Source organism: Pungitius pungitius, chromosome 3 (assembly GCF_949316345.1).
Source record: "Pungitius pungitius chromosome 3, fPunPun2.1, whole genome shotgun sequence".
In the NCBI taxonomy this organism is placed as follows: domain Eukaryota; kingdom Metazoa; phylum Chordata; class Actinopteri; order Perciformes; family Gasterosteidae; genus Pungitius; species Pungitius pungitius.
Window position 1 is genome coordinate 8,476,823 of NC_084902.1, and position 26,163 is coordinate 8,502,985.

At 42.4% G+C, this 26,163-nt stretch overlaps 4 protein-coding genes across 6 annotated transcripts; 1 reads left to right on the forward strand and 3 right to left on the reverse strand.

The window, feature by feature from the left end:
- Positions 1-1,521: 1,521 nt before the first annotated feature.
- Positions 1,522-5,440, reverse strand: LOC134102875 (neurogranin-like). 2 transcript variants are annotated; one of them, XM_037471345.2, is made up of 3 exons: positions 5,253-5,440; positions 3,522-3,723; positions 1,522-2,479 (listed from the first exon to the last, which is right to left on the reverse strand). In XM_037471345.2, the coding sequence occupies exons 1-3, from the start codon at positions 5,265-5,267 to the stop codon at positions 2,424-2,426; spliced, it is 273 nt and encodes a 90-aa protein (XP_037327242.1). In that variant the 5' UTR covers positions 5,268-5,440; the 3' UTR covers positions 1,522-2,423. The 2 variants fall into 2 exon arrangements, with proteins under 2 accessions (XP_037327242.1, XP_037327250.1); XM_037471353.2 differs by having other exon boundaries at positions 3,568-3,723; positions 5,253-5,433.
- Positions 5,441-6,902: 1,462 nt separating this feature from the next.
- On the reverse strand, positions 6,903-10,757 carry LOC119217575 (RE1-silencing transcription factor). Its single transcript, XM_062561162.1, has 5 exons — positions 10,687-10,757; positions 10,256-10,429; positions 10,088-10,164; positions 9,943-9,986; positions 6,903-9,459 (listed from the first exon to the last, which is right to left on the reverse strand). The coding sequence occupies exons 2-5, from the start codon at positions 10,407-10,409 to the stop codon at positions 7,623-7,625; spliced, it is 2,112 nt and encodes a 703-aa protein (XP_062417146.1). The 5' UTR covers positions 10,410-10,429; positions 10,687-10,757; the 3' UTR covers positions 6,903-7,622.
- A 66-nt stretch (positions 10,758-10,823) lies between these two features.
- LOC119214967 (uncharacterized) lies at positions 10,824-13,937 on the reverse strand. 2 transcript variants are annotated; one of them, XM_037466684.2, is made up of 10 exons: positions 13,830-13,937; positions 13,363-13,668; positions 13,210-13,263; positions 13,040-13,072; positions 12,140-12,256; positions 12,025-12,049; positions 11,862-11,902; positions 11,732-11,776; positions 11,514-11,623; positions 10,824-11,123 (listed from the first exon to the last, which is right to left on the reverse strand). In XM_037466684.2, exons 1-10 carry the CDS (start codon positions 13,876-13,878, stop codon positions 10,992-10,994), a joined length of 912 nt encoding a protein of 303 aa, XP_037322581.2. In that variant the 5' UTR covers positions 13,879-13,937; the 3' UTR covers positions 10,824-10,991. The 2 variants fall into 2 exon arrangements, with proteins under 2 accessions (XP_037322581.2, XP_037322573.2); XM_037466676.2 differs by having other exon boundaries at positions 13,040-13,075.
- Positions 13,938-16,807: 2,870 nt separating this feature from the next.
- LOC134127040 (multiple epidermal growth factor-like domains protein 6) lies at positions 16,808-26,045 on the forward strand. Its single transcript, XM_062561639.1, has 25 exons — positions 16,808-16,990; positions 17,136-17,246; positions 17,705-17,897; positions 18,047-18,183; positions 18,633-18,857; positions 19,074-19,215; positions 19,369-19,492; positions 19,914-20,105; positions 20,211-20,348; positions 20,511-20,693; positions 20,814-21,008; positions 21,232-21,380; positions 21,495-21,663; positions 21,761-21,895; positions 22,018-22,170; positions 22,708-22,909; positions 23,068-23,208; positions 23,284-23,469; positions 23,936-24,007; positions 24,136-24,262; positions 24,342-24,475; positions 24,885-25,082; positions 25,268-25,417; positions 25,714-25,893; positions 26,014-26,045. Exons 2-25 carry the CDS (start codon positions 17,204-17,206, stop codon positions 26,043-26,045), a joined length of 3,600 nt encoding a protein of 1,199 aa, XP_062417623.1. The 5' UTR covers positions 16,808-16,990; positions 17,136-17,203.
- The last annotated feature ends 118 nt before the right edge of the window (positions 26,046-26,163 follow it).

Sequence of the window (26,163 nt, forward strand, 5' to 3'; positions counted from 1 at the left end):
TGTGCATCAGATGTGACTAAATATATCTTGATAATGCGAAGCATGATGACATTACGTATTTTGAGTGTTACTTCTAATTGATGCTAAAATATAATTTCTTGTCCATTCAGCTGGTACGTTAATGTCCTCTTATTAGCGCCAAGTTGCGTAACCCACTTGATATAATGATAATGTGTCCCTCAACATGGTGATGACTGTGGCATAACTACTCGAAAGTAGCGCCCCTTCATGTTATGTCCTGAATAATTCAGCTCTAATTGTCACCCAGGAGATTAGAACGATCTTTTTTCTCTGACGAGCTCTAAGAAAGACCACAAGCCAAGAAGATCTACTGCGAAGACACTCCACGTACAGCTCAACTTGCTGCAAATTTGGACGTAATTATTCTTCTCTGCTTTACTGTGGCGAGTTTAAGGCTATCATGCGCTTTACAAACTCACATAATGATCCACTGAGGACATGGGCAAGACTTTCACGTCGTTCTTTCCGGAAAAACTGGTCTTTGCCTTCACTCTCGGAATTCAATTTAAAGCAGAAAGTGGGTATGTTTCGGAGGCGGGCACCATATTGATTTTTTTCAACCCACGGCCTTTAAAGAGACAGGGGAAGGTAGCCGAGGCACCTCTGGGACTGATTAGGTGAAACCGGAGTAATTCTCATAGAAGATGTTCATGCGAGCTTGGCGGAGGAGGAATGTCAGGCTGGGAAGGAAGTGGCTTCGCAAAACCACCGAGATGGGGACTCGTGCCAGTTGCCGTGCCAACAGCTTTTGACGCACTCTAAAGCGCCTCCATTTGTGTGTGCAGGTGTTTTTTTTTTTTTTTGCACGAGGGAGCTAATGAGTGACTTAAGTGGCATCTGCGTACTAAAGCATAGGTCGTGCTTTTCCTGTGTGGGAACGCACGTGCCGTCGAGTTTTCGCTAAGTGCTGTGTGGTTAAGATGTGTGTGGGTGGGTTGAGTGGGAGCAGTGGGGGGGGGGGGCTGAAGATGCAGTAGTCTACTTCTCATCAAGTGAACAAGGCCGGCTGGACAAATTGAGCTAACATTGCGTTGTTCTTTTGTGATTTAACACTGTTTTGGCAATAAAGGTAGACTAAAAAACCATGGCACACATCTGTCAGGGGTGTAGCTGTTAAGAACAATCTGTTGATGATAGGGAAACAAACATTTTATACCTAAGTTCTGCCATTACATCATCTATTTATCTTATATCTAGTAATTTACGTTTCAAGTAAAAGCTATTTGTCCGGGCACATCAAAAGGAGAAATAAAGAATTTTATCTTAAGAATTATTCACAAGATTCCTTAAGCGGGACAGCCAAATATGAGACAAAACATGACTTCTACTTCATGGGAACTGTCCTTATGCTGCAAGATCAAGGGCTGCTGCAATATACACCAATCTTAACTTTACTTCTGAAGAATAGGGATGAAGGTGACATTAAACATAAGAGGTACCTTATTGAAACAAATAAATACTTAATTTGAATTAATGAAATATAAAAACGACACGTCACCGTACATTTCAGGTGGATTTATTAGTGTAATGACAGGACTCCACAGCAAAGTTCAGTACTAATAAATGAGTTTTAAAGACAGCTGGGTAGACTCTGATAATAGGGTTTCAAACACCTGATTCAACATGTCAAACAAGTCGAACCCACCAACACAACCACAGCACATATGAAGCAATGTCTCATAAAGTAAAGCGTCTGGAAAAAAAGTTGAATCACTGCATGCCTACTTCTGGAAGATCAGATTTGTAGAAAATGTTTGAAAAGGTGAAAAGAAAACCTTCTTATCTTAAGATAATCGAGGCAACTGCAGTCTGACTTACGTGTCTCAGAATAAATAGAACATATATATATTTTTAAATTTTTCTTGTAAGAAAGTAAAATAGGTGAATGATAGTCAAGATACAAGCACTTTGTAAACCATGCAAAAATAAATAATTTAAGCCACAGAATTCTCAAAGTCTAATTCTAATTATGATGCGTACAAGATGTATACACAGATGGTATGAGCTGATCCATCCCAAAAAAGCCCGGTTTAGCGTTTAGAGGACATTCGTTTTCACATTCACAGATCATCATCATCTAAAAACTAGCACACTACCAGAAGTTTCACAAGTACATGCAGTGAGTTGCAAATTCTGGGTCAAAGACATCCGCACCGATGAGACTGAAGAAGAAGAGAAGGAGTGTTAAAGTTCACAAAGTTTACATAACACACCCTGAAAACGGTCGGTTCATTTCCTGACGCTAGTGTGCGTTAAAAAAAAAAAAAAGAAAGAAAGAAAGAAAAGGACTTCCGGGGTAAAAAGGCTCGCCTGAAAGCCATCCCAATCCAGCCCGTGCCAGCCATCCCCCGCTACCTCGCTCCGCCTCCCTCTCTCTCTCCATCCAGGTCAGAACAGGGGCGTCACTGCTCTGGCACAGATGTGTCGTCTCTCTCTACTGCCCCCGATCCTCCTGCCTCTAACAACAGAAAGAGGAAAACACGTATTCAGGCTTTGAAAGAACAGTTTCTTTATGTAGCTTTTGTTGTCAAAGTGACAAAGGTTGTGGGTGGATCAGATATAAAAAAAAAAAAAAAACTGTTACGTCAAGAAAACTCACTTTTGAAGGAGATTTATAATGTTTATTTTGCAATCCTAAGAACCTGGCGGACATAACGCAAGCTAAAACAATTTGTGAAAAGGGGGTCTCCCCCGATGGGAGGGGATGCATGGTTCCAGTCTGACAGGTCCATTAATTTTCCTTTGCTCCCTGAAGCATATACTGTACCTAATGCACCTGGTGCTATAAATACAGCTCCTACTAAGGATGCAAAGCAGCCAACAACTGGGTTAACACCGACGAGCATCTGTCAAACATTATACTGTTGCAAAAAATAACGACTCTGTTACCTTTTTTTTTTCCTTTTCCGAGTAAAAGTACATCAAATATGATTGAGGTGAGAATATTGGCTTGGGTTGAAACAGTAAATCCTTTTTGGAAACCAAAGAGGATAATTAATCTAAAGATTCAATCATCTTTGGCTCGAGACCCTATATGTGGTGAGCAAATGGGTCACACTCGTATGTGTTGCATTAATCCCATGGACTAACCCATAAGGGGCTCTAATAGATGAGCTTAATTATGTATAGCTTTCAAATGGCTTCTTCTCAAGTGTGTATGATGGTTAATTAGTTTTTGTTCTTGCACGATGCATTTTTTTGCTCTCTTCGCTACAGTCACAACGTCTTAATATGGGAAATCTGAAGAAGTCTAATGCTCAACCAACAACACGCAGAACCTACCACGCTTGGCTAGTTTGCTTACACATTATTTGATTTAATTTAATAACTATTTTAATTTTAACTCCAAGTCAAACTTACGCTCACTTACCTTTCGTCGCCTACAGAAGCTATAACTCCTGATGTGAGCCTTTGTTATCGTCCTTGGAGCCTCTGGCCATAATGCCCTCCTCCACCGCATTATGTCACCTAATCTTATCCCGTGGTTCTACACCACTGACCTGTGTCCCCCTCGCTGCCGTTGAGCACATCCCCGGTGCTGCTCACCTCCTCCCCTTCCGCTTTGTCCTCGGGCTTCATCTTCTTGCGGGTCATGTGGCCACGGAAACCAGCCTGGATCTTTGCAGCAGCCCTGTTGGCCTCGGGGTCGTCCAGGGGGATGTCCATGATGTCCTCCTCTTCCTGGGGCCGGCTGCACTCCTCCTGCAGAGAGGATCCGAAAGTGGTAGTCTATCACAGATTACAGGACCAAGACGAGGTTGTTCTTTTTCTCGAACTTCGGTGGAAGAATTGATTCCTCACCAGAATGCGGTATCATATTTTGTTCACTTTATAAACTACTACAATTGTATCCAGACAGTGAGGGATGTGTGACTGTTGCTCACCTTACTTCATTACTTCAACACGGCTCTAACCCACATCGCCTCTTTTTTTTCTCCCCTTCTCCTCTTGTCATATAATATTTGATATTTGAGTCTGCCTATTTCATAATGAATCATCATGTGCTGAGTTTGTCTTTTTTTAAGCATAAAAAAGTTTATCAGTTATGATTTTTAAGCAATCCGTTGTTGTTGTTTGTTGGTGGAAAAAAACAAGGCTGGTGGAAATGAGGCTACTTTTTTTATCTAATTGATTGATTAATGGATTATGGATTTTTCAATACACTTTAAGGGTGACTGTGGCGCATAGTGGAGTCAGGCAGGCATGTGGCAACCACAGGGTCGGTGGCTTGAATCCCAGTGACCCAGAGCAAGACACTTAACCCCAGACGGCTCCCCGGGCGCCTTTACGGCAGCATACTGCTCCCACTGTGTGGGATGATTCAAATGCAGAGAATAATTTATAGGGGATTAAAGGATACTTTATTCTAATACTTCTTAATTCAAATACACTGAAGCGTTGCTTTCGAGGTTTTGACTAATTTTGTTCACTGCTACTTTGGCAAGCGCAAATTCTGCAGCAGCTCATCCAGGGACTGAAAGTGCACCATCTAATGTCCCAAAGGAAACATGTGGTGGGCGGCGGACACGTTTTGGCTTGTCATAAAGCGTCACCGCAATAACGCCAAGGCTGTGAATAAGTTATGTAAACACCAATTCCAATTCTATGGTGTTTCAGCCACGCCATGCTTTACTTATAGAACAAATTGGCATTTCACACAAAGGCAACCCACAGAACGAGCCACAGTCATCCCAGTGCCTCGGTGATGCAGTGCATCATGTCTCCAGTGAAACCCCTCCAGTGTAGGAGTGTGACCACCCACCCGTTGAGGCAGCATTCATTAGCCTTATCTGTTTGACTGCTCAATGGGCAGCCGGAATACAGCCATTGTGCAGGTTTTGCTGCACTGGGTGTTATGGCTGCACACCTCGCAGGGGTCTTATTGTTTTCTTTTTTTTTTTATATCCTCAGGGTCCTGACACAAATTGGTTTGAAATATTCTGGCAAATATTCTGGCAAATCTCATATACCCACTTATGATGAAAAAAAAGTTTAAAAGCTGCGTAAAATATGACTTAATGGAGTCAAATCTGTAAAACACGTAACATGTTTGAGCCATAATTATTCAAATGGTGAACATACGTGTTTCAGGTAAGAAAAAAAAACACACACACGGCAGTGTGTCGCTCGCAAACACCATAAGTAACTAACAAAGGGCAAAACTGAATAATAACCTTTTAATGGTAAAAAAAAGATACATAAAAAAAAGTTAATTTGAAGCTTCTACTTACGTTGTGACAGTCCATGTCTTACTCTCAGAGATGATTTCAGTCTTCAGGTGAGCTTACCTAAGGCAACTTGAAAGCTCTCTTTAATTGAGCCTCTGGTTTAATACAGATGTCTCACTGGCTCGTACTAACACTCACTGTATGTTCAGTAACACCCGCTCACGAACAGAGTCAGAGAGAGAGAGAGAGAGAGAGAGAGAGAGACATACAGTCCGAAAGAGAGGAAGAGAGAAAGAGGGAGGGAGGGAGGAAGGAAAAAAGAGAGACCTCCTACAAACATGACAGCATGTGTTCCATCTTTTCAGTCCCATTAAGGATGCTGACCTGCTGTGTTCAACGTTCAGCGAGCATGACCCAAAGACTCCAGGAAAGCTACTGAAACAGTACTATTCCATTGATTTGAAGATTGACCGTTTTGACACAAGGAGAAATTCTGAATAATACAGTTGTCAGATGTAAATCGTGAAACCACAAAGTGAATACCACATGCACTGAGTATCATAAAAAAGCCCACAAGTTTATGCGTTACAACACGAAACACCACAAACCGAAAACAGATGACCAACATAGAAATACTATGTAAAAGCCAGATGGTCCTAAAACAATGATTGCTGACTTTCAAACTGTATTAATAGCGTGAAAATAAAGCGGTTTAAGCATCTTGGGCTGTTCTACACTAGGAGGTGTTGTAAATTTATTAGAGGCAGAGTGAGCTAACAACCCTCTCCATCCCTATGATCCCAGCTGGTGTGGCCGCCCACACTCTTCTGCCAGCCTCAGAGACAAGACAGACAGAGATAGGAACAGAAAACATCCATTTGTACGAGTTATATATCTGGCAAACAATTCTTTCCTCCTGATTTACTAACCAGTCAAATTATTATAATATTTATAACAATATTTATATTGCCCATATATTCACGGCGAGAGTATACAATCATCATTGTTGGCATGGAAATGAAAATAGAATAAATAAGGGATTTTACATTTTACAGCTAGGTCACTGTTAGTATAGATGGCCTATACACATTCTATAATGTTGTGGTAGCTTCATTTCAGCAGTACTTATTTCTGCCATTAAGCAAGAGTATACAAAAAGCACTTACTGAAGGAAAGAATGTAATTCCTTGTTTAAAAAAAACTGATATTAAAGGTAGATAACTGATACAGACGCTGCCTAGCAACTATCAGCATCAGCATCTCCCATTGCTCCGTCATCTTCTTTAAGGGTGACTGTGGCGCATAGTGGAGTCAGGCAGGCATGTGGCAACCACAGGGTCGGTGGCTTGAATCCCAGTGACCCAGAGCAAGACACTTAACCCCAGACGGCTCCCCGGGCGCCTTTACGGCAGCATACTGCTCCCACTGTGTGGGATGATTCAAATGCAGAGAATAATTTATAGGGGATTAAAGGATACTTTATTCTAATACTTCTTAATTCAAATACACTGAAGCGTTGCTTTCGAGGTTTTGACTAATTTTGTTCACTGCTACTTTGGCAAGCGCAAATTCTGCAGCAGCTCATCCAGGGACTGAAAGTGCACCATCTAATGTCCCAAAGGAAACATGTGGTGGGCGGCGGACACGTTTTGGCTTGTCATAAAGCGTCACCGCAATAACGCCAAGGCTGTGAATAAGTTATGTAATGTACTTATTTCTGCCATTAAGCAAGAGTATACAAAAAGCACTTACTGAAGGAAAGAATGTAATTCCTTGTTTAAAAAAAACTGATATTAAAGGTAGATAACTGATACAGACGCTGCCTAGCAACTATCAGCATCAGCATCTCCCATTAATTCCATGACGACACAAAGAGATCCTGATGGTGAGGGGTTGCCATGGTAATATCCTCAGTACCTCTTCCTACACTCCCTTCCCTGTTTGTTTGGAGCCTAGTTGGTCCAGACGAATCAGACAGGGCTAACTGTGACGGCAGTAAAAATGTTAAAGGCCTTAACTCACAAGACAAATAGTCCGTAAAGTCTTTTATGATGATGGATTACTGAATCAAGTTTCAATCTGTGGAGGATGTGGTGGCTCCCAAGAGGAGAGGAGATCAGCCACTAACAAAGGCTAAGTATACAGTTTTATGAGCATGCAGCAGATCAAAGGCCTCAAACAGCATCTCTAATACGCCTGTATTAAACCAAGACACAGCAGCAATTTAGACACTGAGACTAAGATTTCTGCACTAAAGAGATTTCTATTGTGAACCCCCCTCTATGACTTTCAAATTTAACAGAACAATAACTCGCCAAAAACATGAACTAATATCTGGGATATTTTCAATCGCCTACTCCTAGATAGTCCAGGGGAGAAAGAGTGAGGGCCACTGTTGATCTGACTCGGCTTTGACGCTTTTATTAATATACGCTACCTGAGACAGGAAGGGAAACAGTATAAAATTGTGTGAACAGTTACTCTCTGTCTTCTGATACGAGTGGAGGAGATGTGGTGAGCTGCGACGGTGCATGTATTTCGCATTGAGAAGAAAGCATAAAACGTTACCTTGTCACCAATCGTTTCAAGTGTCTGTTCCTCTCCTTGGTGACTTGCAGCCGGCCAGTCTGCACTTTCAGTGGGGATGATGCTGCTGCCTTCATCACACATTGCATTATTCTTCTTTTCAATTTCAGAATCAATGTTTCCTTCTTCTACAAGGTCCCTTTCTTTTGAACTTATCTCCTTTGATGTGACCTCGTTTTCTACCACTGCATTCTCCGGCTGTGGCTCAGCAGGTGTCCTCTGACCCTCCTCGTCCTCCTCTAATAGATGTTGTGCACTTGCCTCTAAAGTTTCCACCTCCGTTGCAGCAGTTGATACATTTGACCCAGTGACTCCAAACAAATGATCCTCCACTTCATCATAACCTTCTGTATTTATGTCCCCATTGTCTCCTCCAACAATGCCTGCAGTCTCATCTTCTTTGTAGTAAGGGTTGCTTGACTCTGCGTCCTCTTCCATATCCTCATTCTGATGAAATTTGCCTTTCATTATCTTCTCATTATGTTCATTCTGATCAGTTTCATCCTCTGGGTTTTCTTCACCTGCCTTGGTGGTGGGCCGATGTGATGAGCCAGTTCTAACACGTTTGAGCTTCTCGTCATCACTATCATTTAAATTAGAGTAATTTGTGTCCACCCTCTCTTTCATCATATGAAATTCTTCCTGCTGACTTTTCATGTGCCCCCCTTCAGAATTAATGACTTTTTTAACCCCGGTCATTTCAATTTCATCTTGGTCTTGTGTGCCAGATATATGTTTGTCTGTTGACAATAAAGTAACTTCTTTGGACTCGTCCTCCAGGTGCGTTTCTAATACATTGTCTTGTGAGACCTCTTCATCTTGCTGTTTATCCTCAAACTCATCATTAATTTGCGGATCTTCTGGAACATCATCTAAGCTTATCTCAACCAATGAATCCTCTTTTGGTTCAGCATTATTAATTAAAGGACCCTTACGATGAGCTGAACCTTCAGTTATTTCCCCGGGAGAAGTCTCAGTCTCTGTTTCTTCCGCATTTTCTTTTTCGACCTGACCTTTAAATTCATGTTGATTGCGGTCAGGAGTTTCAAAAGATGATTGTTCAACTGTGTCTTCAGGTTGGGGATTTGAACTGTCTTCATCATATTCAGCATTGTCTCCTTCAATTGTTCTTTCTGTTGCTCCAAGCTCGGTAGCACACACATCCACATCAGCTTGTCCGGCATGCGGGAGGACTTCCACTTTAGCTTCACTGTCAGTATATGTCAGTCCTTCTGAGTTTATAATTTCCTCATTTACCACTCCAGTCTCTTGTTGATCACCTCCGTCATCTTCTGCCATTCTCAAATCCTGAGCACACACATCCATGTTCATAATCGCTCTGAATGATGACACGTCAGTGGGCAATAACTCTGACTGGGGCATATCTTGATCTGAGGCCACAGCTGCCCTGTCAACGTGATCAAATGTATTAGTTGTTGGGTCCTTTTCTTCTGTTCTGTTCAAACAATCTCCAGCTGGGAGCACAATGACTGTTTCCTCTTCTGAAATTCCCTTTTCCGGTAAAAAAACGTGTTTCTCCATGATGTCATCTTTTTCCTCATATCCTTCTGTGCTTGCTGTTAAATCAAGTTCTTCTCTGCTTGTGCCTTGTGTTGTAGAAAGATCGAAGGTTTCTCCCGAATAACTGGATTCATCTTCTGTTAGGTGATCCTTTGATTGCTCGCTGAAAAGAGTTACCAATAAAAATGAAATACTACTTGAACTTAGAAGAGAATGTATGTGTATAAAGGGATTGAAGTGATGCTTCTGTAAAAAAATATGCCTATTTATAAAAATAAGGTATGAATATATATTTATATATATATATACATATAATGAATAATATTTATATATAATTGTATGTAATCTCTGACTGGCTTCTGTAGCTGGCTTCAATTCTGAGCTGACCTTTACATTATTAAAGTATAGGCATAGGACTATTCCCATGATACATTTAATAAAGCCATAATGGACAGTATTTGGAGATCTTGAGAAAAAAAAATATTACCCTAAACAGCGGTAAAAGCCTTAAAGTTCTACACATGAAAAAATATCAACCTTAATTCTCTTTTATTCTTTGCTAGTTTCTATTATTTCCCTTGTGCATTATCCTCTCCCTGCTATGTTGATGCTTCTGGCTGTTGATGGGACATTAGATGAGACTCACTTGGACATCATCACTTCTGTTGCAGGATATTTTTCAGGAATAGCCTGACAGGACAAAAACAAACAACAACAAAGGTGTACTGGTGAGTAACAGAGACACCAGGAACAAATATGTATATATAAGAGCAGTGATTTGGGAGTATTACCCCAGGAGCCTTAAATGCATTGTTGTGGTACATGTCTTCAAGTTTAGCTTCCCACTCAGCTGGGTCCATTCCACTGTCTGAGTTACAATAAAAAAATAAAAAATAATAATAACTTGACAGCACTACATTACAATAGTGTCAATTTATCAAATGTAACGTTGCAGTTACCCTCTTTTTGCTTGAGAAGAGCAGAGAAATACTGTGCGGCATATTTAGGTATGTCTTTGGGCTGGTCCCGCAGGACCTCCCGGGCCAAGCCCTCCAGGAGGGTCCCAAACCCTCGCGGGATCCGCAGGTGCGTGTTGCAGAAAGGTACCGACATGTTTTAGCATACACTCAATTCTGAGACAACGAGGGATAAGCAAGTTATTATCAGTTATTAACCTAGTGTGAAATGAATGTAATGTTCCATAAGGGGAGACGCTAGCGTTAGCTGTCAGCTAACGTTAACACAGGGAACTTCTCACTTTAACCAAAGTTGTTAATAACGTTAGCTAAGTATGCTAGCAGGCTAGTTTTCAACATTTTCATCCATTTAATATAAACCGTAGTAAGTTTTAGAAAGTGTCAGAAGATTAGTTATTAGTTAAATCTAGTACCTTAAATGACGTTCAATTCGTATCCACCTTTGAGCATCGACTTATGCCTACTGTGTTTTGTTTATAACTGTTTCTAGGCAACGGTTGCAACTACGGACACCAATGAGGCTCAAATTTACAAGCAAGAATGGCTTTATTTGATATAATTGCAGGTCCGAACACATACCACAAATATGAGAGGTAAACACTTTTAATAATGCATTGCTTAAAAAGAAGAAATAAAAAATGGATTAATAAAAATACAAAATAAAAAACCAAAAGATTTTTTCCCTCTTCATCTTCTGCTCCCGCAGCAAGGACCACTGTCATGCATATGTGATGATTGCATATTCAGAGTTTGTGCTCATCTTGCGGCTGACTTCTCTGGGCTGTGGGACATGCAGTCGGTCAGCTGAACGTGACGCCTGCAGGTGACACCTTGATTCATCTCCCCACAACTGGAGGAGAAGCAGAAAAAAAGTCATGTCTCGTTAGCATGTTAAATGGATTTGATAAACCATAAGATTTTTGATGGGTTCTTAACAGTGAATTCAGGGTTTTAAGGTTTACAGTAATATTTTCAGTTCAAAAATACAATGTGTTTGATCTTAAAACAATTTTGGATTATTAAAATTTAAAAAAAGTTATTGGGTTTTTATTTCACAATATGCAGACGTACAAACCGATCTTGAAATCTAGCTTAATTATTAGTAAACAATCAATACAGTTTCCAGTCGCGTTGATGCATATGGTTAATTCAACACTATCTTTTTAGGTGCTAAACTTTATGATCCTTTTGTAGGCTGTAGGCTGTGGTGCTGTTAAATAATATTATGAAGATTCCTAACCTTTTGATCTCCAGCAGCCAGGTAGCCGACCTGAGTGAGCTCGGGTGTACTGACACCTCGGATGGTGATCATGATGTCAGCATATGGGACCTCGGTGTCACTCTCGTTATCTGGGACAAAGAAATGATTCGGTATGATTTCATGTCAGTCTTTGTATCGCAGACAGCGTTGCCGTCTCACTAAGAGTTGAGATTCTGCTGATCCAGAGATCCTCTTACCTGGTGCATGAATCCTCACTCTTTCACTTTGTATTGACAGTGACCCTTGGGAATATATAATGAACAAATGGTAACTCGATTCTGAGATTGAAATTCTTGCGATATATATTTAATATTTTAAACTTTTTACCCTTTACTGGTTTGGGGGCAGCGTGAAGAAGTAGAGGTGAGCTTAAACAAGAAAAAAAATGTAATTAAAAAAAATCAACAATATTAGGAAAACCAAAATGATATATTTTCAGAGGCAATCGAGCAAAGATTGATCAAATATGTATTAAGTAGATTGTACTCACCCTGATCTGGACACAAATGGCTCCCCTGGAATATGTGACATTATTAAGTCAAGCTCTTTTTTGGAAAGTCTTACTTTTTACAGCAAGTGTGTGTTTTCATATTGTAATTTTTCACCTTTATCGTCCGGGTTCTGTTTGTTCTGGCTCAGCCACAGGTAAACGGCTAACGCCGCAAGCAACGCAGCCACAGCAGCAGTAACTGTCGCTAAAACCTTAATGCCAGTAAATTCTCCTGTGAACATGGAAACAACAGTATTAACTTGGATGTTATTGCATCACAACAGAAACTTTTACTTTACCAGTACCATTTTTCTGCAATAGATGTACCATGCTAAGTGCAAAGTTGTTCCCAAAACTGAAGCAGTAGTTCCCGTAAGTGTGTTGCTCATTTAGGCTGCATTCCTTCTGTCCAGCTAATATCTAACCAGCTCGATGGGCCTAAAATCTGTGCTGACTAATCCATGATTTGAGGCCTACCATTTTGTGCTTTTCATCCATCATAGTTCACTCATAGTCCGGAGGTTTGTTCTGGTTCATTATCTTTCTGTAGGATGAACTTATGTCTTACTTGGTGTAGACCGGCGTGCATTGCACGGCGCTGTGGAATACTAGACTCAAAAGACCATTATGCTCTCTTCCTCTGTGTTTGACAGTTGGTGTCACACGCTGAACCATCCTGAAAAACTTCACCCTCTTAGAAATGGCTTCAATTGCTCAAACCTGAAGTTGCAAAGTCTTCTCCTCACAGTTGGAACTTAGACTTTGATCTGGCCAGTGTTAAACTGAGCTCGTAACTGTCCTGTGAGCCTCCTGTGATGCAAGCTGAAAATCCTTCATTTTCCAATTGAAAAAAAAAACTTCTTACCAACACTGTGGCTTTCTTTGAAAGGAAAGACCTACGTTTTTAGGATTTGGCATGATGGTGACAATATATCACATTGTGCAATGAAATATTGACTAATAACGTTTGAAAGGGTGTGGACAAAATTGTGTGTTTTTTAAAGTAGCAGCTTACCTTCAGTTGTGTTTTTAGGGTTAGCAGGAAGCACTGCTGATGAATAGTAAGATAATATATTATGTAGTTTAATAAATACAAGTAAATGTACAAAATCAAGTATGGCTACAATTGCAGACTATTTCACATTGGACCTTTTCATACATTTTTTTAACATTCAAGGTGCTCACCGTTCTCTGTTACACTCAGCTTTGGCATAGCTGTCGAGTTGGGGGCACTTTGAGCTTGAAAAGAAATGGAATATAATGAAATCTAATCCACCTAATGCACCTTGAAGAATGTCCCAGATAAAAATATTTCTTTATTGATTTTGATATAATTACCTTGAGGTTGCAATAAAACAAGGAGCTCTGTTGTTCGTGGCAGTTGAGGTTTATCTGTAGCCACTGTGTAGCAAGTGTAGTTCTTCTTAAGATCATCAGCAGACACATTTGATAGATGAAGGGATGTGGAGCACAAGCTGCTTTTGGTTATTGTCCCGAGGCAAGGAGAGTTGTCTGATCCTTTGCTCCAACAGCCACGAATAAATCCAATGGAGCAATTGTACGTGCAGTTTAATGTTAGAGAATCACCTAACGCTACAGGCAAGAAATTAACCGGTACCGTCAAATTAACGCAGCTCACCAAATCTGCAAACAGAGGAAATTTGATCCACTTTAAAAAACATTGTATTACAAGTAAATAGCACATTTTCATAGATGGATGCAATATTGTAGTTTCAATCAACTACTTAATTTGCTAGAGTTCATTCCATTAAAAATAAATACATATATATACATATATATATTACCTTGTGAGACCCAAAAAAAGAGCAAAGTGAAGTGGATGGAGATTATCATTGTTCTTCTGATTCCTGACGCCTCCGAACATGCGATAAAATATCCAGTGCTCAAAAAGACAATGCTTGCACCTGCAAGAAAATGCTGGTATGCCCATGTATATATGGCACAGGAAGTGGTAAACAACAGGATTCAGAGATAAAACTAAATCAACTTTCCATTCATTGCAACTTCCTGCATAGTAAAATAAGTAAATAATAATAATAATTCTCACATGTGATGATACACATAGGACAGACAAACATATTTAGGTAACTACATTTTTACTTTTTCATTGGTCCCCTATGTTTTAATAGTGGAAAGCATACATTTGATACTTGGCTTAAAAGAACACTGTGGTTTGCACATGTGTGCAGATGCACCCGTGCACCCTACTCTCTACTGAGAGGATGGGCCTCATTTTTCCACAAACATGATTTTTTTTCTTCTTTTTTTCCAATTTTCAGAATTTGAAGATAGGGGTTGTTTTCTTTTGCTTCTTAACTTCAAAGTATTGGTTCTTTGCATTATTTTTAGAAATGTATCCGATTTTTTTCTCCCCTTTCTCTCTTTCTGCCCTTAAATAAAATACACAGGAAACACAAATAATTGAAGTGATCCACGAACAGGGACATCGTCTAGGTTAGCTTTAGCACATACTCATTAATTATGGAAGTGAAAGGTACAGTTTCAGAACATCATTGCTCACCATTATTGGCTTGAGCAGTGACCTGGGGGCTCACATTCCCTGCTCTTGTTTCACTCTCATTGACTGAGAGCCTCTTACTTTCATGCTTCTAAACAATCAGTCCTGTCAGCTAAGACCAAACTGTCTTGAAGTAAACTCCCCAAAAAGAAAAGTGGACTTGATTAGAGATTCAGTGATAATGTGCTCGAGGAAAGTAATGCACCTCTTCTGCTTCTCAGCTTCTTGGATTTTTCTGCTGTTGCCCCAATCTGGACACGCCTCAGGTAAGAGCCACAGTTTTTTAAGAAGGAACAAAAACTATCACGATTTTCTAATGTCTCTTGTATTTCTTTATTTATTCATGCAAGAATCTACTGAAGGGAGTGCAGACCTCTCCCTTGGTGAAGACATACACATTGATCGGTGTCCTGGGGGGAAATACCTCTCCCAGCAGCTTTGTTTGGAATGTCCATCTGGTCATTTGTAAGTCATCAACCATCTTTGATAAAGGACCTGTAAATTTTTATGATGTCCTCAATCACAATCTAAAAATTTACTTCTTTCAATCACATGTACGAATTTGACTATTAATGATTCATTTGTTTATGTTGTATAGTTGCCCTGGCAACGTATCTGCAGCTCACAGATGTCCAGCAGGAACATTCAACCTCTACACGGGGAAAGGCAGCCTCAGTGACTGCAAGGTGAGAGACAGCTGTCGATGAAAGCCCATCATTATAGAGCATTTTTCCCGTGCCGTCCATTAAAAGCCAGATAATGTGTATTTTTTATTTAATAGTGTTCCTAGATATAAATCAGATGGAAAGACCCTTTTCACAAGGAACATTCCCAGTTCAAACACAGCTGGAAATAACAACCCTAATGAGGACTCTGATCCAGCAGACACTCTGCAATGCATTGTAGCAACGCATGACTAGTTACATCTGTGCAGGAAGGCGTATATTCAACATTAATGTGACTTCACATATTTTTCCCCTCATGCATGTCTATATCTGAAACCTCAAATATTCTTTCTTGATGCAGTTTAATATTGTTGTTATTGTTCTGTTGTTCTCAATTCAGTGCGTTTGCAGCCTTGTTTTCCAGGTCTCATCAGTTCAGAGGACAGAGTGGACTGTCGACTTTGTCCAGCAGGTTTCTCATGTGATCCGGCCCATTGGACGCTGTCTTTATGCCCCCCGGGACAACATTCTCCTGAGGGGGTCCTAACGTGTCTGACATGCCCTGTAGACTCTGTCTGCACCTCTGGATTTCCTATGAAGGTGAACACTACAGCAAAATGTCTTAAGTTGCATTCTCTTTGTCCCAAAATGTGTCATTATGTCAGAGGGATGTCTGGTTTGCATTTATAAATAGTTGGTAAACCTGGCCTAAATGAATAATAATTAAGATATATGCCTAATTCTTCTTCATTCATCCTTTATATGTGCCTTAAAGTGTGGACCTGGCAAAGAGCCCAACCTGGATTACACTATGTGCACCGACTGTCCCCCGGGCTTCTATTCCACTGTGTGCACCATCACGTGCCTGCCGTGTCCCGCAGGTAGTGCACAAATGAATCAACTCCATCTAATCTGCTCTCAACACAGCATTAGATATGTCAGTAAACTTGAAATAGATAAATGACTCTGCGCCCTCTGCCTGCCGTAGGAAGTTACTGTCCAGACAACGGAATGTCTCGGCCCCTGTCCTGCCCTCCCAGCCGCTCTTCCACCCTTGGACAGACTTACTGTAACTGTAATGATACATCGCGGCTGTGTGTAGGCGCAGAGCTCCCCCGCTCGACCCAGCCCGCCCATCGGTCCAGTCAAACAGCCAGCTGCCGACCAGGAACATACCAAGAAGAGAGGGAAGAGTCGTCGTGTGTGGTCTGTCCAATAGGTTAGTATATCAATGCACGCTGACGTTCCCATTGTCACTCTCCTCTCCTCCATCTGTCTCTATTTGTCTGCCTCTGTTGTTTGTTTTTTTCCTCCCAGGTCATTACTGTGTGGGAGGTGTAGTTGAACCCTGTCCTGCAGGGACGTATGGCCCTAAAGTAGGTCTGCAGAGGTTGAGAGAATGCACCGTCTGTCCTGCAGGTAGAGCATTGATTGATAGTGGCAAATCGTTTTTAAACCCATAAACTAAAGGAGCTACAGTTTTTCAAGCCTAATAGGCCAATTTTAGTTGAAAAGTTTTCTATGTCCTTTTTTTTGTTGTATGACCATTTCTATAAATGCTTTTCTCCAGGGTTTTTCTGTCTGGAAGGCAGCTCATTGAGACCCACCTCCCAGTTCCTGTGCCCACTGGGATATTACTGTGTAGAGGGCACTGCCATCCCGCACGGGTCACCTTGCCCTGCTGGTACAGCAGGAGAACAACTGGGTCAGACAAGTAGGGCAGCCTGCAAGAGATGCAGAGAAGGACGCTTCTGTCCTGCAGGTAAGTCTTCGCAGTTAACGCACTGACTTCCGTTGATGTGTCGGATGAAATGTGTCATCAAGTAACTAGAAACGTATATAAAGAAAGAACGTGAAATATATATTGAATGATATGTGTGTGTGTGTGTGTGTGTGTGTGTGTGCAGGCTCATCGGGTCCTGGCCTGCCCTGTGCTCGTGGGAAATACTGTCCTGCTGGCACGCTGGAAGAAGTTATGTGTCCTCGAGGCACCTTCACCCCTCATCAAGGAGCAATAAGTGAATTTACAAACTGGATTATTACTGTTTTATATTCACCACATATTAAGTAATATTTTACCCCCAACCCCTATGCAGTACCCCCAACCCCTATGCAGAGGTTATGGCTTGGAGTTTTTTTTAAGTGGGATGATTGGGAACTTATTCTACAATTTCTCATAAGCTTGGTATAAATTAAAATGGTGCTCTAGCTGTTAATTATAGCAAGACTCAGTGATTATATAAGTGATATGATATATCACTTATATAATGTTTTGTACCAATGATGAACTGAAACATATAGATCATACATTGCAACAGATGGATATATATTTTTTTAAACACAGCTGTCGATGGCAAGTCTGAACTGTGGGTCCAGTAAAGAGACTGGAAGATTAAAAACATCAAATAATACCTGAACATGAAAAGACATCTAATTTCTTTCTTTCATCTTGTCATCTTGTAACTATGCCCTCAAGGTGTGAAGGACTGTCTTAAATGCCCCGCTGGTTTTTACTGTCTTGAGGGGGGAAGCGACCCTGTCCCCTGTCCACCAGGCACCTTTAACCCCTCAGAGGGTCAGGATGAGTTGACCGATTGCAGAGAGTGTTATGCAGGAAAAGCCTGCACACAGGTAGCTTTGAGAGCACCCGATGTGGACTGCATGCAAGGGTAAGGAAAGGTTTTATGTGAAGCATGGTTCAAAGAGTGTCTGATTTAGAGGACAAAAAGCACTTCTCTTACAAAAAGATGCCTTTATCCTGCCTGTAATCTAATTCTACCTGTAAATTGTCCCACTACTTTTGGCTGTATCTTGATAGGTTCGCATGTCCCCCTGGTTCCTCCAAACCTAACCCGCCAGCCAATGCCTGCCCACCAGGGACTCTGAGCGACCGCACCGACCTCACGGACCGCTCACAGTGTCAGCGGTGCCCAGCGCGATATGCCTGCCTTCGGGGTGCTGTTTATCTTTCACACATCTGCTCTTTATGTTGTTGTATGCATTTCAAGTACTCTTTAATATTTTTCATTATTATCACCATCAGAATAAATAGATTTAGTTACGTATGCCAAATGTGATCTTTGTTGCGCGATTTGAGTCAACGTATTGATATACACCAGTCAAAGGTTCCGACACACATGGGAAAATGTGTCCAAACTAACGTTTCTCAGTCCCATTGATAATCATTTATTTTCTTAATATTTTGTTGTCTAAACAAGTTCCAAAAAACTGTTATAGTAATTCCAATAGTATTGAAAAATTTCATTTCATCACAGTTAAGGTATTTGTTTGATGATTTAGCAATATTTAATATTTCGTCTCAGGATCCCCTACTTTATATTAAATCAAATATATAGCTTCCAATTCATTCAACCTCTATGCCTACATTGTTTATGCTTTAACAGGAACGGGTGGTATCCAAAGACCACCAATCTCCTGCTTTGCAGGACACTATTGTCCACCTGGAACTATGTTCCCCACCCAGTTCAAGTGCCCTGTGGGGACATGGAGCAGACAGAGTGGACTGGAAGCTGAAAGTCAGTGCCAGCCATGCCCACAGGGCTGGTACTGTCTGGCCGGATCTGGAGCTCCGTCAGGTCGCTGCAATTCTGGACACCACTGTCCCGAAGGTACTCATGAGTGTGACACGGGTGACGAGCTAGTGTCCACATTCTAATATGTTCTAATATTCAACACAAAACATAGAAAAGCGCTTCAATGTTTTACTTTGCAAGGGGTAAACACGGCGTTCTATAGGAAATGTATGATGTTTTTTCTTTTCAAGAGACATCATCATGACTCATTCTTGTGGATGCTGTTTAACTATTTTCATGTTGGGTCACCAGGGACTGCATACGGCACCCAGTTTCCTTGCCCTGCAGGTACATACAGCATTAAAATGGGCAACAGATACAGAGAAGACTGCCTGATTTGTCCTAAAGGCTCATACTGTCAAAAGGGGACCTCCAAACCTTCACCCTGTCCACCGTAAGCAGTCAATAGGTGCTCAATAAATGTGTGAATAAGGATCAGTAAGACGATGACATGGAAACTTCCATTTTGCAGAATAATAGATGATTAAGCTCGTCCGACATGGAATGGTATGATTTAGTGTATCATTTCTGTCATGTCTTTCTCCAGCGCCTCGTTTCGCCATCTGAAAGGAGGTCGGAGGCTGGAGGACTGCTCTACCTGCCCAGCCGGTTATTTCTGTCCCCACTCAGCCACTGTCAACCCCAGAGTGTGTGGAGCTGGCAGCTATTCGGTAAGGCCTCATCTATAACACCACAGTCCACCGTGACTGGTCGTCAGGGAGAACCAGTGGAGATCAGCGCCGGTGCATTAGTCTTGTCTTCCTCGTCGGATTGTCCTATTTTTAGACGAGCATTTCCCGCCCACGGTGATCGTCTTACTTTATCCACCATGTATGTACATCTGTGAATGTCTGCAAGAGGAGCGGTTTCAGTCAAAATTTGTCATGGTTCTTCTTTTGCTCTCATTATTGAAGAAACACCGGTGGCGTAGCAGCATGTTGCTAGTCCGATCCTCCTCTCCCTTGTGTTTACAGTCTGTCTGTCTGTCTGTCTGTATTTTTTGTTTTGTTTTTTGCTCTGTACCTCCCCCGCACTGGTTGATATCTTTAACTTCAACTCTCATAGTCTTCCTTCACGTTCTCTTGTGTGTAGGACGAGGGCTCTGTGGAGTGTTCTCCATGCCTTCCGGGCCACTACTGCAGTAATGAGACCACGAGCGAGGAAGCCATGTTGAGGGTCATGGTGTGTCCCCCGGGCCTCCTCTGCTCTCAGGGTTTGGCCCGAGACCCACAGCGCTCAGCGACCCTCTGTCCTCGAGGCTTCTACTGCCCTGGAGGAGGCATTGTGAGTCACAATGATACATGTAGCTTCTGTTTAAAATGAATATGAGCAAATGAGTGAAGCACCTCTGGGTCATCAAACTACCTGCGAGTGTGTTATCCCTCACAGGATCCCAACCCCATTCCTTGCCCCAACGGTACCTACAGTGACGCTGCGGGTCTGCGTGAGGCCATCGAGTGTGTCCAGTGTCCCGAGGGGAAGTACTGTTACTCCCAGCAGCCTCACGAGCAGCCTATTACCAGCCCTGTGAGATGCCAAAATGAATTTAGGAAAAATATTTGTTGTGCCTAATCCACTTTGATGAGTGATTATACACGAGTGTACTCTTAAATACTGTGTGCAATAACATATATATGATTTTTATTTGGATGAAGATTGCATCTTATTATGTATGTTGCGTTATTTCAGACCGCTGTGTGTCCTCATGGGCACTATTGCCCGCAGGGGACCGGCTACCCACACACCTTCCCCTGTCAGGCCGGCCAGTATAGGAACAACACACTTGGTCACAGTGGAGAGGTGTGTGTTTTATGTCCAGCCAGGCATTACTGCGACAGACTGGGAACTCACAGGCCCTCAGTCTGCCCTCAGGTAGGAATACCCACCATTTTCCGTTTTTGGTTGCATTCAAGAGACAGCGTAACTTGCCTGTGGGTGTCTGCACCTCCGTGTGTGAAACCCTTGTCTCTCTGCCTGTCACAATATTAACAGGGATTTTATTGTCCGGAGGGCACTTCTGCTCCTGAGCCTTGTCCCAAAGGAACCTACAGCTCTCGTTCGCTTCTCAGTGATGGGGCTGAGTGCTCCCCTTGTGGCGGGGGCCAGTACTGCAGCACCGTGGGACTCTCGCAGCCTTCTGGAAGCTGCAAAGAACGATACTACTGCAGAGAGGGAGCAAAATCACCAGTATGAAAATCCTGTGTTAAATGTGTTTTAATGAGAATTAAAGGTCACGCATGTCACATAACGTCAGTTTACATTTTCTGATGTTCGGTTTTGTGATGAAAATGGCACGAAACATTCTGTTTATAACTGGTGATGACTGAGAATGTGTCTTTAATGAACAAAATGACTTCACTCCAGCGCGATGTGGCTTTCCTTCACATGCAAGTATCGTGACTGTGTCCAGACTCCTGCAGATGGGCCGACGGGAGGTTTGTGTCCAGCGGGAAGTTACTGTCCTTTGGGTTCGTCCTCTCCCTTCCCCTGTCCCCCCGGCACCTTCAGCAACAGCACCGGCCTCAGCAGGCCTGAGCAGTGCGTCAGCTGTCCGCCAGGGTAAAGCCTCTCATGCTCCATCCCTCCGTTCTTCGTCATTACATGATCATTTATTTAACAGGAGCGCGTTAAATAGAAACTTTGATTCATCTATCCATTTTCGTTTCCTGTCAGTTTTTATTGTTTAGGTTCCAACAACACCTCACCTTCGGGTCCTTGTTTTCCTGGTTTTTATTGCACCGGTGGCTCAGCTTCGCCTACTCAGAACGAAGCAGAGGAGGGTTTTTACGCCCTGGAGGGGGCCGCCAGGCCACAAGCCTGTCCTCTTGGGACTTTTCAGCCGGTAGGAAATAATCCATACAGAATTCTATGCGCTGTTCCACTCCAAGTTAGATAAAGCCTTATTCGAGGTTGCTCATTTGTCTATAAATCCTCCACAGCGTCAAGGTGCACAGTCATGTGTGGAGTGTCAGGGTGGCAGACTGTGTAACCAGACGGGCTTGTCCCAGCCTACACAGTGTCCCACGGGACACTACTGTCCTCCAGGGTCCTCTGTAGCGCGACCCTGTCCTGCGGTCAGTATCTGTGTGTTTGTATGTTTACGGTGCGGTGTTTGATGGAAGCTTTATGAACTGGATTTAACCTCATTCAAATTGACATAATTAATACTGTGAAATGATATCATCTCATCATCCAGGGCTCTTATTCGGACCGGCCTGGTGGCGACGCTGTGCAGTACTGCCGGCCATGTGAGGCTGGTTGGTTCTGCAGCCGAGCCGGTCTCTCTGAACCTCAGGGTCTCTGTAACTCAGGACACTACTGCACCTCAGGAGCCTCCACTGCCTCTCCGGTAGGATACACAATAGTTAATCACTTAGCTCAATATATCAATTTTAATAACACTTTCTTTTTGGTTTCACTTATGTGATGTAGCATGGAAACAGGCTTGAATGCATTTTAATATTTTAAGCAAAATTCTATTTGAATGATATGTATATATATTGATGAAATGTTTGACATTTGGTCTAATATTTCCTTGTTGTGAATCATGTAGCAACTAAAGGACAGACATGGAAAAATGCGTAGGAATGTAATAAGTTCAACCTTTGCACTGAATTTAAGGGTAGCTACTCATTTCATGCACACTTTGACTGACATGTTATATAAATATTCATTTAAAGTCATATTTAGTTAAAGTTTGCATCACGAAACTAAAGAATGTTGTTGGTTATTTTTGGGGGATAAGCTGCTGATGTGCGTGGGAAATGAGGCAGAGCTACCAACTTAACCTGCCCACAGCTTTAACTTTGAAAGTTCTAACTACAGATGAAAGCCCAAATAATCAAACTTGCTCACATGCTGGTGACTACTTAAAAAATTCCCATAGGTTGCCATGGCCTCCGCAGCTGTATGTCCAGCAGGTTTTGTCTGTCCACAAGGGACCAGGTACCCCGAGCAGCACCCCTGCCCCGTAGGAACCTGGAGCAGCTCTGTGGGAGCCCAAAACCTTTCCTCCTGCCGGCTCTGCCCTCCAGGGTTCTACTGCAACCGGACTGGACTCAGCCAGCCATCGGGAACCTGCAATGCCGGTATGGGGATTCATCTTCCCCTACAATACAGTGGAGGAAAAGCAATTTAATGTTTTAAATCAGTGCTTTATGTTTTTGAGGTGTTGAATAGAATAACATTTGAGATTTTTTTTTCTTCCCTTTCTTCCATTTTATGTCTGTTATCTATTGATTTACAGGTCATTACTGTTCGGGAGGGGCGGTGTCGTCAGCGCCCTCAGACGGTGTGACAGGGGACATTTGTCCAGTTGGACACTTTTGTCCCACAGGCTCAACTTCTCCCGTACTCTGCCCTGATGGGACTTACTCCAACACTAGAGGTATGTAAAATACATTTCATGAAAGTCTCAGCATTTCAGATGTAAAATGCAGCTGTTACCTTTTTTTGGATGAAGGGTCAGGAGAGTGTGATGACTGCCTCTCGGGGACCTACTGTCTGTCCGGAGAAGGTGTCCAGCCTTGTCCAGCGGGACATTACTGTCTTGGTGGCAGTGTTGCGGGTATCCTTCCCTGCCCTCCTGGCACATACAGCCCTCAGTTTGGCCTCAGCCACGTGGAGCAGTGCCTCATATGTCCAGCAGGTGACAGTATTGCCCCATGGTTGTCTTCATTGCTCTGCAAGCTACTGAAGCGCTTCACTAAATGTTGGATGAGCTGTCCTTCATTTGCTCAATGTTTTGGAACTAATAGATATAGATGAAAGGCAATAATAAAATGTTTCATCACCTATAATTAACTCGGGAAAGGATGTTATTTTATGATGCGATGATAATAGCAATAAACAATTTAGATTTTCATCCTTCAGTGACAGTGACACTTGGTTTTGGTTTCACCTTCTGTGTAAGGCATCACCGCAAAATGTGTTCCTAGTGACACCTAGTGTCACAAGAACTTACACAGAGACGATTTTTAGTACAGATCTGAACATGTTTTTGACAGTCAGATTTTCAAAGCAACGCGACCATGTAAGATGAAAATGGCCGCTGGTGTGATTCTATCGTAGGATGATCTCTGGTTGTCTTTGGCATTGGTGTTATGTGCTAACAGGGTTCTACTGTGAGGACTGGGGTCTCTTTGAACCTACCGGACCCTGCCAAGCCGGTTACTATTGCATAGCAGGTACTCTGCATATATGATACTAGCACAATTGGTATCATTGCAACCTAACCAAAAGGCCCGCTACTCTACAAAGATGGCCAATGTGATGAATAACTGAATTTAACTTATCTTAAATGTTACCACTCAAGGTGTGAACTTTCAGAACCCAGATGGTAACTTCAGCACAGGAGTAGGAGGCGCCTGTCCAAAGGGGATGTTCTGTCCTGAGGGCACCAGTCTCCCACTGCCCTGTCCACCAGGAACCTACTCCTACAGGTCAGTGGGCCGCACTTGTGAAAAGTTAATCCTTTCATATATGTTTTTGGTTCATGCGTTAACACATCAACGGATGCAGTCTTCATCTGACAGACGCCTCTGGCTGTAGTCCATGTCCTCCGGGTCACTTCTGTGCCACTTCAGGTCTCACTCATCCATCTGGACTCTGTAAAGCAGGGTTTTACTGTCCAGGGGGAGACACAACAGCTACAGGTAGAATGGAAAATGTTGAGTTTTCTTTCTTTTTTAAAATCTTTTATAGAAGTTCTTTCCATTTCTGCTTGTTGGATAGCGGCAAAATTACTTCTAGTTCTAGTTCGACCAACTTCAAGTATGAACACAATGATTTCCCTGTTAATTAATGAATGACTAATAAATTAGGTTTATACATAACATTAAATAGTGGCAAAGTGAGCTGGTATATAACGTGCGACAATGGTTGATTTGTATGAATAAGCTTCAGCTAAAATAGAATCAGATGCTAATAAATGCAGGAAATCTGAATATGTGAGGGTGTTTTGTTGAACAAATGATTACTGAATTAATCAGGGTTGATCACATGCTTCATCACATTAAGAGGCCAGAAATTCATAATCTCACTTTTTTTTTATTCCCTCTCCAGGCTCTGAAGGAGGTCTTTGCCCACCAGCTCATTACTGCCCCGAGGGTAGTGCAAGCTCAGTGCCCTGCCCAGCTGGAGCCTACACCAACCTCACAGGCCAGACCGTGTGTTCCCACTGCCCAGCTGGCTACTACTGTCCAGAAAAGACTGGCAACTTCACCAAGTTCCCCTGCCCCCCTGGCTTCTACTGCCCAGAGGGTAGACTAACCCAAAAATACTAAAAGCAATTCTTTATCAATTTGTGGACAGTAACACTGTCAGGGAGCTTCTTGTTGTCCTCCTACAAAATACACATTTTTGCATATCTACACAAGTATGTATGGTGTTTCAAGTACTGACATGGCATGTTGTACTCGCCTAATCAAATGATATCATGTGGCTAGGTTCAAGGCACGCCACCCAGTTCCCCTGTCCTCGTGGATACTACAACCCAGAGCCCATGACTCAGAGTCTGGACAGCTGCCTGCCCTGTCCACCTGGACACTACTGTGAGAAGGAGAGGCTGAGCAAAGTGTCTGGAAAATGCAAAGCTGGTCAGTTTGTTTGTTTGTTGACCATCACGTCCATTTCTGGGTGTGAGGACAGTGGTGGCCTTTTTGTGTCTAGGGGTTCTAAAGCAGTGTGGAAGGCTCCCGGGTGGGGAACAGAGAGTGCGTGCTGAGATGGAAACTTAACACCACCTACATCTGTTGGCATTTTACTGCTTCTCTCTTTATAGTCGTATTCTAGCATTTCAGCAGCAGCAGCAGCTTTTAGTTCATGTCAACAACCTGATGCACTCAAGACAAAACGTCAGTCTGTCATTTTTGCTGTGTTTGATTTTTCGCAGGTTGGTTCTGTGTGTCAGCAGCTTGGACCTCCCAGCCATTCGATCTGGACAATTACACAAATGCCAACTGCCTTTGTCCAGCTACATCCACGGGGGGGCACTGCCAAGTGGGCTTTTACTGCCCTTTAGGTAGCTCAGAGCCCCTGCCATGTCCACCTGGAACCTTCTGTAACATCTCAGGTATTTTAGAGAAACACAAATTTGAATTCACTGAAAGACACATTGTAGTTTTTGCTACAATGTGTCTTTCTTCTACATGTATATACATGTATACAATGTCACTTGTTCTTTTTTATTTAGATGATCAAAGTAATAGTGTATCTGAAGAGTGACAGAGTCAATAAACCAACTATTGAGCGGCGCATGCACTGTCCTCCAGCAGGATGTCAGCCTCGAGGTTCATAATACATACAATTTCTCTGTATCAAAATGTGCTTATGATGCTCAAAA